Raw genomic sequence first — 18,025 nt, 5'->3', positions numbered from 1 at the left:
GAGAATAAGCCATACATTATGGACATTTATTTTATTTTTTTATGTTGGGGGTAGGAGTTTATTAATTTACTTATTTATTTTTGCTGTGTTGGGTCTTCGTTTCTGTGCGAGGGCTTTCTCTAGTTGCGGCGAGCGGGGGCCACTCTTCATCGCGGTGCGTGGGCCTCTCACTGTCGTGGCCTCTCTTGTTGAGGAGCACAGGCTCCAGACGCGCAGGCTCAGTAATTGTGGCTCACGGGCTGAGTTGCTCCGTGGCATGTGGGGTCTTCCTGGACCAGGGCTCGATCCTGTGTCCTCTGCATTAGCAGGCAGATTCTCAACCACTGCGCCACCAGGGAAGCCCAATTATGGACATTTAAAAAGTGAGTAGGGTGAGGCAAAATGAGCTAAACTTCAGCTAGGATCCAGCAGAGATTATGGGACTCACTCACTGCCATGAGTGTGTTTGAAGCGTAAATCAAATGCTTGCACAAAAGAGACTTTTAATTCAGAACACATTTTTATATTCTAATTGACAACCTTAATCTGTCCAACCTGTGCCCAACCTGTGCCTCCAGGCAACTGGAATAGGTGCTCCAGAACACGATGAGATTAGTTATAGGAAAACAACTATATGTTCATAATTAAATGTGGAGGTGGGGCACACTTGCGGTATATACATTTTCTCACCCCATTAAATGCATAGAGGATAGTAGATGAAGTCTTTAAAGAAAAGAGAAAAGAGGGAAATAGTCAAGTAAAGATTCTCCAAGCTATAGTAGACACCGCGTTTTGGTTGCTCACAGCTCCCCTAACTGCCCAAGATAACACTCGCTTTGATCATCTTCTCCCTAAAAAGCTTTCCTTTCCAATCCAGGGTTAGCTAGCCTTGTTAATACTTCCACATTCAGTATAGATATTCGCATACCTAAATCTTATTAAAGAGTTCATATAACTTTGTCTCAAGGAAATAGGTAGCAAAACAACATTCAATTAGCTTGCATTCCAGTTGACAATAGAAGATATAAATGAAACAACTATTTAGAAAACAGTCAAAAGTAGACCATGGTCCTTCGTCTCATTAATGTGTTCATTAAAAACAGGTTTCAGGAGGGAAGGAGCTGATTTGTAATCAAGAAAACAAAAGCTGATTTATCCATTTGAATTGAAAAGTAGGTAAAGAATTTCAGTATTTATTCACATATTCATTCAAGTATAAAAGGGAACTGATCACCACCTCCGCCACCAGAACCATGTGTCATATGTGTACAAGGTTAGATCAAAGTGGTAGCTAATAATATTACATTCTGCAGTTGTTCAAGGATGACAGTTGAGAAAGTTTGATGACAGAGGATAAAAATAACACTTGTTTGGGCATAAATGGAAGTTTTTTTCATTGAACTATGTGAACGTTCCTATTCTCACCCACACTGCCAGAAACCTAAGAAAATAATTTTGCAACATAAAAGTGTTCACTACTCATCGAATTACAATTATTCTCTTTTTCTGAAATGAAAAATAACTATATTGTAAGCATGAGAATAAATTGAGGTAATGATAAAATAATCAGGATCTATTGGGTGTAATTCAATTCCCAGTTTTACCACATAGTAAATAATGTGAAAAACAACTTTTCACAGTTGTATAACAAAACATTTGACAAGAGTTACTTAACGGCAATTTAGAGGCAGATGCAGAAGCAGAAATGCTTACAGTTTGAATGTGCTTTGTCGACAAAGAGACTATGGCCTATTTACTTTTTTTTATTTAAAAGAAACGTGGAATCTTTAGCTCCCAGCTTGACAGTCAGTTACAAAAAGCAGAAGGCACCTTAACGTTTCCTCTGGAGGATATTATCACTCCAGTATCAGCAGCGGGTAGAAACACATTTGCTTTATCATACTTTGACCTTTACACTTCAAGTCAAGAGAATCCTGAACAAGGTCAGTTTCCCCACCCAGTGTGCACTTTGCTGAGATGTAAAAAAAAGTTTTTTTCCCACAGAATTTGATCTGTGGATTTTATTTACGTTTGAATGAAATATGTTTATTTCTATGGTGGTGACTTTGCAAGAAAACAAGACCAGGAGAGGTATTTCCTCAAAGGCTAAAAGGAGGCATTACTACCACCACCACTGCTTGCCAAGGGATTTGCAAAGCATCTTGAGGCTCAAGGTTAGTATGGGAGACGAGCCAGGCTCAGAAGTTAGCACAGAGAAAAAAGTTAGAGTGTTTTTCCCCCTTTTAACCAGCCAATTCAACAAAGTACTTCAGATAGTAATGCTTAGTGGTCAAATAATGATGTCTTTTCTGCAATGATCATGTTTGGGTTTGTCTATTTCCTTTATGCTTGTGAGGTTTGTAATTGGAATTTTAAATCCTTGGGGGAAAAGCTATTTTTGTAATTCAACTGGGATGTCCTTGTCTTAGGGTTTCCCATTGCTTCAGTCCCCTAGCCTGGTACTAGAGCCATGATAGTGTTTTGTCTTTTAGATGAAATGCAGAACTAAGGACATGACTACTGGTGCTTATTAAAGATTCCTTGCTATTTTCACAAGAGTAGGGGCGTTAGACTCTTGTCTACTGGCCAAATTCTAAATCGGGAGATTACGTTCTGCTTTCCTGAATTCCCCTAGCAGAAGCAGCCATCCATGGTATCCTACTTTGCTTCCTGTGCTAAACTGTCGTGTGATGTCATTAAATGGCACTGCTTCTCTACTCTAGAAGTGACCACTTCTTAGTGGAGTGGTGAATAAATTGGTACCTATTGTCTGATATTGTATTTGACCTAGTTTCAAACAAATTTAAAGGTAGGCTCTGACAGTTAAGGATAAAGTACAAAACAAAACAAAACAAAACACCCTAACAGTGTACCGGTTGTCGTGGAGCATTTTTTAAAAAACAGTATGCCTTCTCTTCTGCAACACAGACAAACAAATTAATGCATTTTTCAAAACTACACTAGTGGTTGACAATAAGTTGTTATTTTGCCTCAAACAGGACGATAGTTCTAACAGGGATGATGAAGTTTGAGATGATGTGATCACATATCACAAACTAGTTAAACCATCTCTTTTGTCTTCGGGTTGTATCTAACCATCCTAGACAATTGATCTGTCTATTTCATAAAATCTCTCTTTAAGGAGAGTCTTCATCTTTCCTTGGTAACATATTTCAGTGTTTCTCAATCTTTCCGTAAAAACTACGTTCTTATTTTTATTTAACCTCTGTTCCACCTGCTGTAGCTTAATGCCACCATCTTTTATCCATCTCTAGCTTTCTATCATACACTGGTATTGAGAGGCAGTGTAGCACAACGGCATGGTTTTTGGAGTCAGACATGCCTGCGTTCGAATCCTGACTCCATCACCTTCTAGGTGTGTGATGTTGGGCAAGTTACTACTGAGGTTCAATTTCCTCATCTGTAAATGAGCAACTTCAGAGGGTTACTGTGAGGATCAAATGACATAACATATTATTTGAAGGGTTATGGGGTAAGATGAGGCATGGTACTCAGAACCCAAAAAGTGCTCAATAACTAGTAGCTATTTATCTGATTAGGTACACAGATCTGACTTAATTCATAAACTCTTTGAGAGTGGGAAGTGTACTTCCTGGATTTTAACATAAGTACAGTGTCATGCACGTACTATGGCACAGAGGCTCAATATTTGTTGAATGAATAAACTTATTTTTCCCCCAAGTGGAATGAACAGCCCTCACCTATTTGCAAGATCCCACGCATTTTAGCTCAAAGGTGACAAATCTGATCGCTCCTCTGATGCCTCCAAGTATGCAGATAGATACCTCACTTTGTCTAGATGTTTTGGCATGGCGTGGACACGATGCAAAAAAACTTACACTTTCTGTTTCTATCAGGTTCATTTCTATGAATTTTTACATTTGATGATTGTCTCGAGTGCCCAGAATGGGACTGACTCAATCATCTACCTCATCCATCCAAGCATTCTTTGAGAAAATTTTAAAATGAATACTAACGACTATCTAATTATATGCCTAAACAAAATCTTTCAACTTGTGACTAAGTATACTACCTGCCCTATTTACCTGTAAGATCTATGCTGACTGCAGATATATTTCTAATTTGCTTTGTTCCCAAGCCAGCCCCTTCTCCCAATTACCCACCGCCGCAAGTTCCAGAGCACAATTAACATCTGTGAACCAGTGAGGTGTTGGTTAGGACTTTATTTTTTGCTTTTAAACGTCTTCACGGGGCTAGGAGGGGAAGTTGAGGAACAAACAGAGGATATATAGATTCAATCGGGCTGCAATATTTGTTGATAAGGAATAGAAAGGGTATTGCTCTTTTACCATAATCTTGGAAAACTTCTGGTGCGTGCTCAGATTGAGCCACTGCCGTGTGGCTATTTCCCCGACTGATTTGTACAGACTTTAGAGGGGCGATCTCAGGTGTGGAGCTCTGAGCACCTGCTTGCTCACACTCTGGCAGTTCAGAACCCAGCGTATTTGAGGCCGGTGGCTCAGGTTCCACGTAACTCAGCTCAAGTGTCACTAACACTATGTGCAGCGCCCGTCATCGAGCTGGGCTTTGAGACTTGGACACTTACTTCGGACTTTCTTCTTTCTCCCCCCTCCCCTCCCACTAGTTTCCCTTTCCCTCCTCTGACCCGGGGCGTGCCCACCTCTTCCCTTTGCTCCCACTCTCCGCTTTCTTCTTCTTTCCTTCTGCTTCCTTCCTACTAGGCTTCGCGTCTTTCATCCTCCGAGAGCCGCGGGGAGGGAGGCTGAGGCTCGGCTCGGAGGAGGAGGCGCGAGGCCGGCGGGACAAGCGCGAGGTGCCGAGCCGCGAAAGCGCGGGGCGCGCGCCGGGGCGGGGGCGCGCGAGGGCTGGCCGCGTGGCCGGGCGTCCGGGTCAGGTAGCGGCGCGCGCGCGCGTGGCCTACGAGCCCCAGGCGCGCCCCCGGCGGCCGGGGCCGCAGCGTGCTCGCCCCCGCCGCCAGCTCGCCTCACTCATGGGTCGGAAGCGCTGCGTGGGGGAGAGTGTTCCAAGATGGCGGCGGGTTGCTGCGGGGTGAAGAAGCAGAAACTGTCCAGTTCGCCCCCCTCTGGCTCGGGTGGCGGTGGTGGCGCCTCCTCCTCCTCCCACTGCAGCGGAGAGAGCCAGTGCCGAGCCGGGGAGCTGGGACTAGGAGGCGCCGGTACGCGGCTCAACGGTCTAGGAGGTCTAGCCGGAGGAGGTAGCGGCAGCGGCTGTACCCTCTCTCCCCCCCCAGGGCTGCGGCGGCGGCAGCGGCGGCGGGGGAATCTCCCTGTCGCCCCCTCCGAGCTGCGGAGTGGGCACCCTACTTTCTCCCCCGGCCGCCGCCACCTCACCCTCGCCCTCCTTGCCGTCCGCCGCCTCGTCCTCATCGCCCAGCTCCCGGAAGATGGTGGTGTCAGCGGAGATGTGCTGCTTTTGCTTCGATGTGCTCTACTGTCACCTGTACGGATACCAGCAGCCCCGGACCCCCCGGTTCACCAACGAGCCCTAGTGAGTACCGTGCCCACCGCCGCCCTCTCCCTTGCGCTCGGGATGGGGCTCAGAGTTGAGGCAAAGTACGAGTCAGCCTCCCCGCCGGCCGCTGCCCCTGCCCCTCTCGCTGCCCCGGGTCCCCGGAGCCGCTCGCTCTGAGTAAGGGCACCCCGCGCTTTCTGCCCTCAGAGGCAAGCGCCTCACACTTGGAGCGGGGTGCTGCTGCGAGAGATGGCGCGCTGGTTCCCAGAGGTGTTCACTTTCTCTTTGAGATAACTTCGAGGAGTTTTGACCCTCTCCTCTCCTTCGCCACCCTGCGTCTCGTTCGCCCGGGTTTGGGAGCTCTGGTTCCCTCACGATGTTGACTTCTCCTGGCTTGGGTTTCCTTGACCCCCTGTGAAAGCCCCGCCGGTATTCCCGCCCCGCGTACCTTGCACATGGAGAGTTACTCTTCCATTGCAGCGTGAAAAATAGCAACTATCCAACTTCTGTTCTGCTAGTGATGGAACTTAGCTCCGGAGCCAATGAAGTTTACCCATCTTTTTCTTTCGGGTTTCCTCGTGTCCTGAGGAGGGAGGAGGTTTTTTCAAAACACATTTTCCCTTAGTACCTATTTTTATCCGAACATACCCATTAAAATGTGTTTCTAGTGAAGCGCACCGCCGGCTCTCTCACATTTAAAGAGTGAGACTTTTTTTTTTTTTTTTCATTCCACCGTCTGGGTAATAGCTCATTCAAAGAGAGCTGTCCCCATAGAGCCACTGTCAGTTTGTACGTTAAGCGTACATTCGCTTTTGTGTCGATTTCACTTTTAAGAAACCCATGTTAGGCTCGACAGTTCGAGAAATAGTTGAACAGTAAGTGTGTAGGAATTTTTACGGTTTCCTTCGGTTTTGTACTTTTAGTTATTTTACCCTTCAAGTGTGTGGGTGAAATTATTTAAAATAACACGGTTACAGCTAAAAGCCAGGTTAATTCTAGTCCCTGTCCACTTGGATGTGTGGGAAATGGGGCATATGTTGTTTTTTTTAATGTGTAAACTGAGTATAAACTGACTTTTTGAGTTAAATGCTAGACAGAATGTAAAGCCCAAGGAAGGACAGAATGACAAAGAGGGCGATTGTTTTTATTATGAGTACTTAGCATCAACAGGAAAAATAATAGAGAAAAATTTCAGTGAAACTTATACTGAAAAGCATCAACCCTTTTTCTAGCTAAGACAAGTGCCCCTTGTCCCCATATCATAAATACCTGAATTGATGTTCTTTTTAAACTGCTCCTTTTCATTTTGTGAGATTAGGGGATTAGACTGTGACTGGATACGTATAAACACTTCTGCCTAGACTAAAAATATTCAATTAATATGTAAAGTGGAAATTACAATAAAGTGTCCTGGAAATTATAAATTTGCTTCGTTTGTTTTCTTTGGCTTTGATGCTTGAAATGTATTTTTGCCGCTCTTCTGTGGTCTGTGCTTTTTCTTTCAGACTTGGTTCCTCTTTGGGCATTGGTTCATAAGAAATGCATGAAAGAGCATAGAGACTGATACTTTGTCAAATAAATTAAATATCTTGATAAATTTCATAGTTTTAATTCTAGAAGCTTAAATCCTAAACCCACACCTGTACTTAGCCAATTTAGTTTTTGGTTAAGAAGTAGAATTCATCTTGAAAAAGACTGCCATGTAAAAAAAAAAATCTATGAAATATTTATTAGGTTGAGTCACTTATTTGTGACTTTTCTGCCTTCTCTTGGATGTCTATGATGTATTAAAGCCAGTCTGGGGATGATACATAGGTTGGCTCAGCAAAGTCATGGGACTGCAAAAATTCACTCCTGTTCAGTTATATGAGTTTGGCAAAGGCTGTTTTACTATTCACGCTCCATTGCTCCAAAGCATATGCGAACACACTTTCAGGAGGTGCTATTTTCACACATTTTAAAGTGAGTTTGGGTTAACTGAATGACTGTAACAAGAATTTTAAAAGGAAAGTGAGCTTGACCATCTCATACAGGAAATGCTTTTGAAAATGTCATTTAAAAGTGGCTACTCTGCACACGTATTTAGGTATTGATTCTCCTCTAATAGTCCACCAACTGGATTTTTCATGGAATTAAACAGAAAAAATAAGACACCCTTTTGACCACTGTGGATATGTTGAAATGATGGTGGAAGAATAATAACTATTATTTAGCAGGCCTTGGCTGTGTCATGCATTCTACCAAACAATGAATTTAGAAGAGCCACTGAACATGACCAAGGGGAGAATGAAAGTTCACTTAAGTGGAAAGAGGACTGTATCTTATTTTCATTTATCTTAAAGTCATTTTTGAGGTGGACGGTGGAAAAATTCAGCAAAGTTTCTTAAAAGCAGTGTTTGATTATGGAAGTGATATAACTATAATCACTTGACAGTGCCTTAGTAACCAGAACCCATTTTCTTTCTGTTTTACATATTTAATAGCATTGTATACTTATTAGTGTGGCTTGGTGCTGGGGGTCATAAGACAGAAATAGGCACATTGCTTTTCTTTTTTTTCCTCAGAGTTATTAGGATCGTGGTGTCACGAGCAGTGCTGTTTCAGGTCCTGTCTCTGTCCACCAGAAGACGTGCTTTCAACAGTGGCACATTCTCCTGTGGGAAAGCACACCGTTTTCATCCCCTCCCAGGACCTTTCTGTCAAAATGTCACTGGTGAAATCTGCCTTTTATAGGCTTAGAAGTTCTAGCTTCATCAGTGACCCTTCCACTCTGGAAGGTTATTAGAGATTTCCAGTGATCTATCTGTTTCAGGTTTGGCGGGGAGGATGTCACTATAGGAAAAGGCTGTGTGGATACAAATTCTTCACTGTTGCTGCTGTTTCTTGGAGTACCTACCTCATTGCGAAGAGGTAGCAGTAGCTGGGACTTGGGAGGACAGTGGAAATCTGTTTAGTGGAAGACAGGTAACATTTGTGTTCAAAGTGAGGAATGAATTACTGAATCCTTGGTCTCAGTTGCACAGCCACATTTGCCCACAGAACGAAGATTCAAGACATGATAAAAAAAATGACTTTAGGTGCATTTTACTGTTCAAAGTCAGAGTTCTTAGATTTATATTGAATAGATGGGAACACAGCCACGTTATAGGAAACCATTTGCTACCATAAAGGGATCCACTGTGCCAGGTGTCGAGCCAGTTAGACTCCAGAACCGTCGCTCTCAACCTGCACATTCGAATCACTGAAGAATTATTTAAAACATGGACGCCAGGGTCCCAACCCCAGAGATTCTGATTTAATTGGTCTTGGATGGGGCCTGGGCATCAGGATTATTAAAAGCTCTCCAGGTGATTTTAACATGCTGCTGAAGAGGAGAACCAGTGGTTGTATTCGACGAGGCCTTTCTCCTGAGATTCTGATTAATTTGGTCTGGGGTGGTTCCTGGGTACTCGGATTTTATGAGCACCCTGGGTGCTTTTTGGTAAACAGCTAGTTTGGGAAACACTTGCAGTGTGGTCTGCAGAAGACATCACCTGGGAACTTGTTTGAAATGTAGGTTCACAGACCCCCACCTCAGACCTGCTGAATTTGAATCTGCAGTTTAACAAGCTCCCCAGGTGATTCTTATGCACATTAAAGTCTGGGGAGGAGTGGTTCTCGAACTTTAGGGTACATCATAAGCTCCTGTAGTGCTTGTTAAAACACAAATTGCTGGGCCCCATTCCCAGAGTTTCTGATTCAGTCGGTCTGGGGTGGGGCCGTGAATTTGCATTTCTAACAAGCTCCCTGGTGATGCTGCTGCTACAGTTCCCAGGACCACAAGTTGAGACCCACTGGGTTAGAGAGTGGTGAAGACCTGAATAAAGTAGTTGAGCAACTGTAGGGGAAGGGCAGTTTTCACTGTCAGTTTCCAATATAAAACTTCCTGCTTCCGTGTTAGTATATTTTATCGTGGTCTTTCTAACTTAGCACCAGGGAGATTGAAGGCTGCCAAGATCATCATAAGAGTCTGAGGTTCTTGGTTTGGTTTCAGTCCGAGGTGGGGTTGGCAGGGAGGAAACCCTCACCTGGAAACCTGCGGTACAATTTTAGGTCTTTTTTTCAGAAATTGTTAAATGTGGGGGGCACATTTTAGGAAGTAAAAGCAGCTCAAGTATATCTTTAAGTGAGTTGTATTGATTTTAGTAAGTCAAGTCCCCCTCTGTTCCCATAAAAAATGCTTTGATGATTAGTTCGCTTAAATAACATGTTGTGATGAGATTTTGAAAGCTTTTACTTATGCTTACGCTTGCTAGATTGCATTTTAAGAATTTCCCTCATTAACAAAGAAATATAAAAGGATCCTGCTAAGGGACTGGGACTGTTCAGTCTTTATATCTTTAATGCTGTGTTGCATGTCACATCCCATGAACTTTTAATTTTAATCTTCTTACCACCTTTGAAGTTAATGCAGTACTACATTCTGTATAGACCATAGCACATAAAATATGTTTTACTATTAAACATCAATAAGTGTGGTTTTTCCATTGCAGTGAACAAAATGTATTTTTTAAAAATCCACTCCTGGACATGCAGATTTTGAGAGACTCTGATCAGGTGTTTGAACAATTACCTTTTTCTTGTCGCAGTAGTCAAATTACTGTTTTTCTGTGTGCTTGGGAGGAATTGGGTTGCTCTAGGGAGGTGAGAGGTAGGCACTTTGTTTCACCAGAACAGTAACAATCCTATCGCATGTTAGTAAAAAAGATGATTTGATAATGCAGCTCAGGTCAAAGTGATATTAAATCAGCATTTTAAACACAAACTATTATATTTCTAGTATGTCTTTTTTGGATGAAGACTGACCAGAATGGCCAGAAGGTGTATATGTTTCTTGCAGATGGTGCTACTAAGCCATTACAGATTTCCTTATCTATGCTAGTGTAATGGTCATAATGGATAGTTCTTCTTTTTAAAAAAAAATTGTCTGAAAAATTGTTGAGCGTTTTTGGATGTATTATACGGGTTGTTTTTCAACAGTGTTGATTTCCATTGGAAGGCAATCCGATGTCCTATCTTACTGATAGAAAAGAAAGCAGGCATGCCCCCAGTTGTCATTTATGCTGTAAAAACCATCAGTGACTGAAATGGTAGGATGTAGAAATATAAATTACAAAATTATTTTTATATCCATGCATAAAGGCGTACGTAGGGCAAGGTATATTTAGTTACAAAGGAAAACTCATTGCTTATTTTACTTTCTCCCCCATGTGGCCAAAGGGAGTGATAATCTAGCTCATGATTTTTCTTGCTTATGTATTGTGTTTGTGCTGTGTTCAGGTCCCAGTTAGTGGGTAGCAACCAAGAAGGAACTTCTGCTGGGATCTCTCAGTCCAGTGGGAAGAAGGACCACTACTGAGAAAGAGAAAAATGCTCTGTTAGCCCATGCATAAGTTGTTTTTTTCTAGTATGTGTTTCTCAGAAACATACTAACATTCACATTGTTGTCTTTAAAAGACTATACACTTTTTGAAATTGTATTTGCGTTAAAACACTATACCCTATTATGGCAGTTTATTATAATTTTGAAGTCAGTTGTGCTTCCCATTAACAGACCATCTTTTTGAGAATGTATATGTGTGAAACACTAAAACTTGTGCAATGAGATTAGTCAAAGTTCCCTATTTCAGTAGGCGTTTTTCTGTTCTCTCCATGTCACACATGCTTGCCTGTTTTAAAGCAGCACAATGACCAGGGCTTTTGCATTTAAATTTTCTTAAATAGTCTTTTTTTCCCCCAACTTGTGTAATAATGTCTCTTTTTGATACTGTTCTGAATCAATTAAGCTAAGTGAGTGAGGACCAGCAGTAAAACCCAGGGGCTGCCAAGAATGGACCTTCAGTGTGTAAGCTGTCTTTCCACAATCAGTAATTGGGCAGTCGCTCACAGGACACTGGAAACAGTGTGGGAAGCCAGTGGTTGTGTAGGTGGGAAGAGTAGATTCCCAACAGTAAACTTATTTAGAGTTGAGCTTCTGTAGTTAGTGTTGCTAAGAGCAAAAAGAGCCACAAGCTTATGTAGTAGAAAGAAAAGCGCCCATAGGAAAAAGTATGGGGCAATAATATAGCTGGTTGGGTGGGGCGTATTTTATGTTTGGTCCAACTGTAAGTGGCATCTTTTCTACCAAGTGTGGGTGTATTTTCTACAGCTTTTAATGTATCATACTTTCAAACTTGCTCAACCTTAAAAATTTTAGTGTTGAGTAGCTGAGTGGAAATTATATGTCACTGGGGAAAAAACCCGTTTTTTTTTCTGTTTGTTTGGTTTTTTAGCATATACATTATGCTGAGTTCCGTGGATGGAAACTAGAGAAATAGAAGAAATAGTTCTATCCTCACAGAACTCACAGTCTTGTTCAAGATATGATACAGATATCAGAGTTTCTTAAAATGCTTACAGAGCGGTGTATACATGATTACAGGTGAATTAGATACATGAAAAATGTTGTACCTAAGCATGGTAATGACATGGGGTAAAGGAGTGGTCAGGAAGAAGGCTTTTGGGAGAGGACAACTTTTGAGCCAACGTTTTAAATGGCAGAAGTACAGAGACTATTGGTAAGAGTGGGTATGACCAGTAGATCTGGAAGTCTTACTTGTTTGTTCTCAAACCAGTTGCTGTCACCGCCACACCCCTTGCCAGAGCACTTGGGGATTCCCAGCAGCTGTCTTCAGTCAGCAACTTGCACACTCAGCATTCGCCATACCAATCCCCTTGCTCTGGTCTCTAAGATCATAAAACTTCAAGGAAATGGAAAGTAGCCTTTTGTCCTGGGAACCCTCTGGGAATGCTGGATAAGAAATATTGGATCTGATTATAGTTTCCCATGTTAGGAAGGGAACAGAATTTGCAGACGAGCCCTCTAGAATGTAGGATGAATTGGAAGGAGAAGAGTCTCAAGGTAGGGGAGCCCAGCGAGGCTTAAGGTGATGAGGGCAGGAGGAAAACTGGCGTTGCAAAAGTAGGGAATGCACCCCAGGGACAGAGTTTGTGAATAAAGGAATGTTGAAAAATCAAGAAGTAGAAGAAGTTGTCAGTGTATGCAGAGACTCGCACCCTAGGACCAGGTTTTGTGTAGGAGTGGAAAGATTGCAGCTCACCTGTTTTTTGCTTTCCATCATTGCCTCTTCTTTTCTTGGCTCTGTGCCTAGCTATTCTTGTGCTCAGGAAAAGTTTGTTCAACAGCTCTGTTGGAATGGCGATGAAATTTGATCCCAAGTGTAAGAACCTACCCCGCCCACCTTTCACCTATTCCCAACTGTTATCTAATTTGAGAGAAAGGAGAAGACATGTTGGTTTGATCGAATTTGGATCACGTATAAAGATAGCTGAGAGAGCTCTTGGATGAGGATCTGAAATCAGGTGATTGCATGTGAGTAAAGAGGCATTGCAGAAAAAAGAAATCTACGAAATTCCCATTGCTGGGGCAAGTGAGGCTTTGAACATAATTCAGAGTTTGTAAGTCTGAGGAACCAGGAGGATGGTGGTGTCAGTTAAAAACATGGTGGGGGAGGGGATGGGACGAAACAAATAGTTGGTCACATGAAATCAGATTTCTTAATATGTATATTTCAAGTGTTGGCAGTTAGCAAATGTCATTTCTTTTTTAATTAACAGAACCACAGAGCAGCAAAGAGCTATTGTGATGATTTGGTTTGGTTGGTCTCTTGGGATCTCTCCAGCCTCCCGGTCTCCCCAGTCGTGACTTTGAACTGCCGAAATGGGTAGAGATCAGTGATAGTTTTAAGCTTTGTCTTGCTAGTAAAAATACCTGACAGAATGTTGGGTTTCCCTAATGTAGGTTTATACATTTTCTCAGTCTTCAGGCTTATGAATTTGAAAGCACTCAGTGACTCTTATATTTCCTTATGTGTTTATCACAGCACAGTTGTCAACAAAATAGAGCCTCGTGGAGGACCATCTCAGAAACTTGTATTGGGTTGGCCAAAAAGTTCGTTCAGGTTTTTCTGTATGATCGTACAGAAAAACCCAAACGAACTTTTTGGCCAACCAATAGTTTCAGGCCTTGGATTAAAGGAAATTTGTGAAGGACTGAAAGTACTGTCTGGTACTAGATTCTAGGTCCTATGTCCTCAAGCTTAGAAAAAAAGAATCAAGCTGGATCTGTTTTGCAGCTTTGCTCAGCAGTGAAAGAGAGATGTTATCAGTGGACAGAATTAGCCATATTGCTTTGTGATCTTTGCAATCTTCAGTGGATAGGCAAATGTGAAAAGTTCTGCTTGAGTCCAGGCCTGCTAATATTAGTTTTTAAAATAAGGTCTGTGATAGTCTTGATGATTCTTGCCTTTCCCCTGTTTCATTTTACAGATAATCCACACTGTGACCCAAAGCCACATGCAATGCTGGGAGAGCACAGTTGACTGTATTATGCAATATCCTGCCAGAAGATGCTGACCAGCTCTCTAGTAATGGAAAGTAGTGAGATTGACTTAACTGCCTATGTAGCTCGCCTTGCCATTCCATATACTTTCTGTAAGCATATGACACACAATTCTAGTAACATATCTTATAGTGAGATCTTGGATTGCTGCAAGGTGGTGACACCAGATTCTCTGCTTTGCTTCAGGCACTGGTGGATCTTTGAGTCATTCTCATAGTATGGGATCTATGAAAAATCGGTTTTGGTGCTGTCAGCCCAACGGCCACAGCACTGTGTCTGCCTCAAAGAAATGCTCATGTGCTAGTCACGTTGGTGTGTTTCTTCTCTGTGACAGTAGTATTGCTTATGTAGCCTAAAGACCACGTGGTTAGGTATAGGTGGTTTGGGTACAAATAAGTTACATCTCTGGTACAACTTGGACCTCAGTACAAACCTCATTGTAGTAAGACAAATACCCTCTGTATCCTGATTTTGAACAACAGTGAGGTAAGTGTTTAGATGCTGGGTGCTCTTTTCACTTTTTTTTTTAAGGTGGTAAGTGGAAGACAGTGTTGGTGATTTATTCACTAAAGAAGAATCTCATGAAGTCTTCTGGCCTTTTTTCTATGTTAGAGTATTGCTCTCGATGCATTTCATGAAGTTCCCCATGATTAAAACAAACTCCCACGCTTAGTTTGCATTAGAAACAAAAAACTTGCCAGTAGGTTGGCCAGGTACTTGATTTTGTGGAATAACTCTTTGATGGTAGAAGTAGAGGGCTAGGCAGTCAGTGGTTGAAAATGTTTGTTCATTTCCTGGATCCATCTACCCCATACCCTTGTCAATTTAAAAAAAACCCACAAGAACAAATGGGAATGATACTGCCTCTATTTCTCTGACGCTAATGAGGTGATAGGTGGTTTGTGGTGTATTTTACTCTACGAAGTCCTCTAACCATTGCCCTGTTTGGCAAGTTGTTTTGCAGAAATCCACCCTTCCACACAGAAAGCATGGCTCTGTGGAGACAGAGAGTCACACAGGACTGGAGGCAGGAGTAGGGGGCATGTGGGAATCAGCGAAGGAGAAAAATGAGATTGTTGTCAAGTGAGGTGATGCCTGGATTCAGGGCAGATAAAGAGACCAAGTGTGGAGTCTGGAGCAGGACTGCTGCAAGAGGCGTATTTTACATGATACAAACCTAGGTGTCCCTCCTTTAGGACCAAGAGTTGTGGCACTCTGGTTAAAAAGAAATGATTCCTATCAGCAACAGATGCACAGAATGAAGTTTAATAACATAAGAGGACTTGCGTACGGGTCCCCCGAGTGCTTCCTAGAGACCACATTGAAAACCATTCACATCGTGTCCTCAGAATGAGGCCTCTGGGTAAGTTTGGGAGCCGTGGGACAAGTAGCTTAAGTATAGTCCAAATGGATAAATGTAGCCACTCTCTGGTCATTATCCTTTTTTTTCTTGATTTATCCTCGAACATAGTTATAAATCCTCAGGTATTCAGATATGTCTTATTTTTAGGCATGTGTATTTAGGTATTAATAGCCTCTCCTTAGATGTATGACGTTTCTTTTACATAGCTTGCTGCTCATAGTTATTCTCCATCACAAAGATTATGGAACAGATACTATGAAAGGAGAGAGCCAGATGTAATGACTGATTGCAGAATGCAGTCATAGGAAGGCATCCTACTGAGTATACTTGGCTCTTCTGTACCTTATGTCCAGTGTCTCTTAACGGGACCCACTATGGTCGATTTAATTTGCAAATTACACTCTCAGAGGTAACTGGGGTATCAGCTATTTTTGGTTAACGAATTTCTCTTCAATCATATAGATGTATACTGATTTTAGCAAGTTTATTTTTATTGTGGTAAAAAACACATAACGTGTGATCGAACCTGTTAACACATTTTGTAAGTGTACAGTACTGTTAACTATAAGCACCATGTTTAGCTTACTTTTTAAAGGTATGTAATAGTGGCTCTACCTCAAGCAAGTAAGTTTTCATAGGAATGTTGAGAATCTTTTAAAGATCTTACCAACCCACATTAGAGATGCATGAAGCCTATCCCCACTTCGTCCCAGCTTACCCTTCCCCCCTTACAGGAGAGCCTAATTTAGGCTTTGAAGTATTATTTTTCCAAACTTACTGAAAATTATGAGTAAACTAGATTAAAGGCATTAGAGGCAGAAACAACCATTTTTAAAAAACATTTCAAACTAGTAGCATTTCAGTTAGTATTTGACCTGGCATTTATCATTTGCTTTGTTAGTAGACTTAATACCAACTACCTGTATTTGAACAGAGCTTGATTTTCTAGCTTTCCTTTTAGGTCGTTATCTCATCCTCTGTTCTTTAGGGCTTTCTAACGAATTAGCTAATAATAATATAAGGAAACATCTTTGACAGGTCAGAGCTTGGCCCTTGTTCACCCACTTTTAAAGGTGGAAGGAGGGACCAGAGCATTAAAGGAGAACATTAGTTTTGACAGTTAATCCTGATATTTCTGAGAAAATGTGTTTTCTAGAGAGATGGAAAATTGGAAGACACCTTGCCTCATGGGATATTATAAGTAAGGCCTTTCAGTCCATATGTGTGCATATAAACTGGTTAAGCACTTTTTGAAATTGCTTCTTATGGTGTACACATTTGTTTCTAATGGAGAGCTCACATCTAAATGTGGTAGTGGCATCTGTGAAATAATAGGTATGGTAAAGTCATGGGTCTTGAAAGTTGTTTATTTGCCCTGTTGTCTACACAACCAGTATGAGGTTATTTATCGTTAGCAGAGGTGCAGACATTTTTAAGTAATAGCACTGAATTGTAATGCATTAATTTGAATTTTGGAGCAGTTTCTAACTTCTTCCATTTAGAGATGCCTCTGCACTTCTAAAGGAGAAAATAGAAATTCCACCATGATTATCCCTTTGCTTATAGACATTTAAAAATGAATATTTGTTCAAGCTTCAGGATTTATTTGCCAGCATTATCTTAAGACAGTGTGTTTTACCTCGAAACCTATCTCTTATTCTAAGCTAGTACTGCTCTTCATATTTTGGTTAATTCTGATATTTCAGTTCAACAAGTGATATAACTGTTGTGGGCAGAACACTGGTAGGCTCCTTTTTGGGTGCGGGTGAGTGATCTATAAAATAGACATAAGCCATGCTTCCTGCCTTTAAAAAAGCTTGCAGTCATATTGAGGAGACAAGATTCAGGAAACAAGTAATGAGGTCACATATGACTTAATGGCCAAGTGAGTGATGGAGACAACGAGGTCTGTAGGAGTTTGGACAAAGACTAATGTGAGCAGGGGTTATAGGAGGGCTTCGTAGACAAAGTAGGATTCGGGCTGGGTAGGCCTTTTTCATAGATAGATCAAGCATTCTAGACAGGGAAACAACTTAAAGATATAGAGGTCAGAATGAGAATTAGACAGTAGTCAATGGGTGCCACAAAGGTAGTTTGAAGTGGGGGAGATCCTAGCAAGAAAGGGGATCCATCACGAGACTGTTGCTGTAATTCAGGCATTGGGAAATGAAGGTCTGCCAGTTGACAATTTTTAACTGTTAATGGCTTGTGAATTGCCTCTGTCTTGGTATAGTTTCCCTTTTGTCCAGTTAATTATGCCTCAGCAGGTTCTTTAATGTCACGAATGTCATGAAGCCTGGACAAGAGACTGGGAAATAACACAAGTAGGAGTCTGCTGTGTAGACAAAGTACTTTCATTCATCAATAGACATTCAGCATAAGTCAGTTAGATTAACATTGGTTTTACCACCCTTTGCTGAGTGCCTTCTATGTTCGGTGTTCTTTTTTTTTTCTTCTAAACTTCAGTATCTCAAACATAAAGCTGGGAAAATTGAATAGCTGCAAAGATTATGTAATTGAAAAAATAAACCACCCTAATTATTATAGAATTAAATGGCTTTAAGCCACTTTTTTCCTCCATAAATTAATGAAGAAATTTTACTTGGATGTTGCAAATGTAACCCACATAAGGTAGGTACTGGGAATTATAATAATTATAGGAGAATTGTATACTAATTATTGAATGATGTTATTTATTAAATTAGCTTTAGATTAGTGGGTGTATCCTTATGGTTCTTTTTCTTTTATTTATTTATTTTTTTTGGCTG

The 18,025-nt window shown here is 41.5% G+C and overlaps 1 protein-coding gene across 1 annotated transcript in view; it reads left to right on the top strand.

The window, feature by feature from the left end:
* The first annotated feature begins 4,904 nt into the window (after positions 1–4,904).
* Positions 4,905–18,025, top strand: part of AMMECR1 (AMMECR nuclear protein 1) — a 108,115-nt gene continuing 94,994 nt past the window's right edge. Inside the window, 2 exon segments of the mRNA XM_027089509.1 lie at positions 4,905–5,223; positions 5,225–5,490. Of these exon segments, the coding sequence (XP_026945310.1) occupies positions 5,011–5,223; positions 5,225–5,490 (479 nt within the window). The 5' untranslated portion in view covers positions 4,905–5,010.

Source organism: Aethalodelphis obliquidens, unplaced genomic scaffold (assembly GCF_003676395.1).
Source record: "Aethalodelphis obliquidens isolate GAN/ISIS:26980383/991018 unplaced genomic scaffold, ASM367639v1 scaffold66, whole genome shotgun sequence".
NCBI classification, from domain to species: Eukaryota; Metazoa; Chordata; class Mammalia; order Artiodactyla; family Delphinidae; genus Aethalodelphis; species Aethalodelphis obliquidens.
This window is presented reverse-complemented; position numbering and strand designations above follow the sequence as displayed.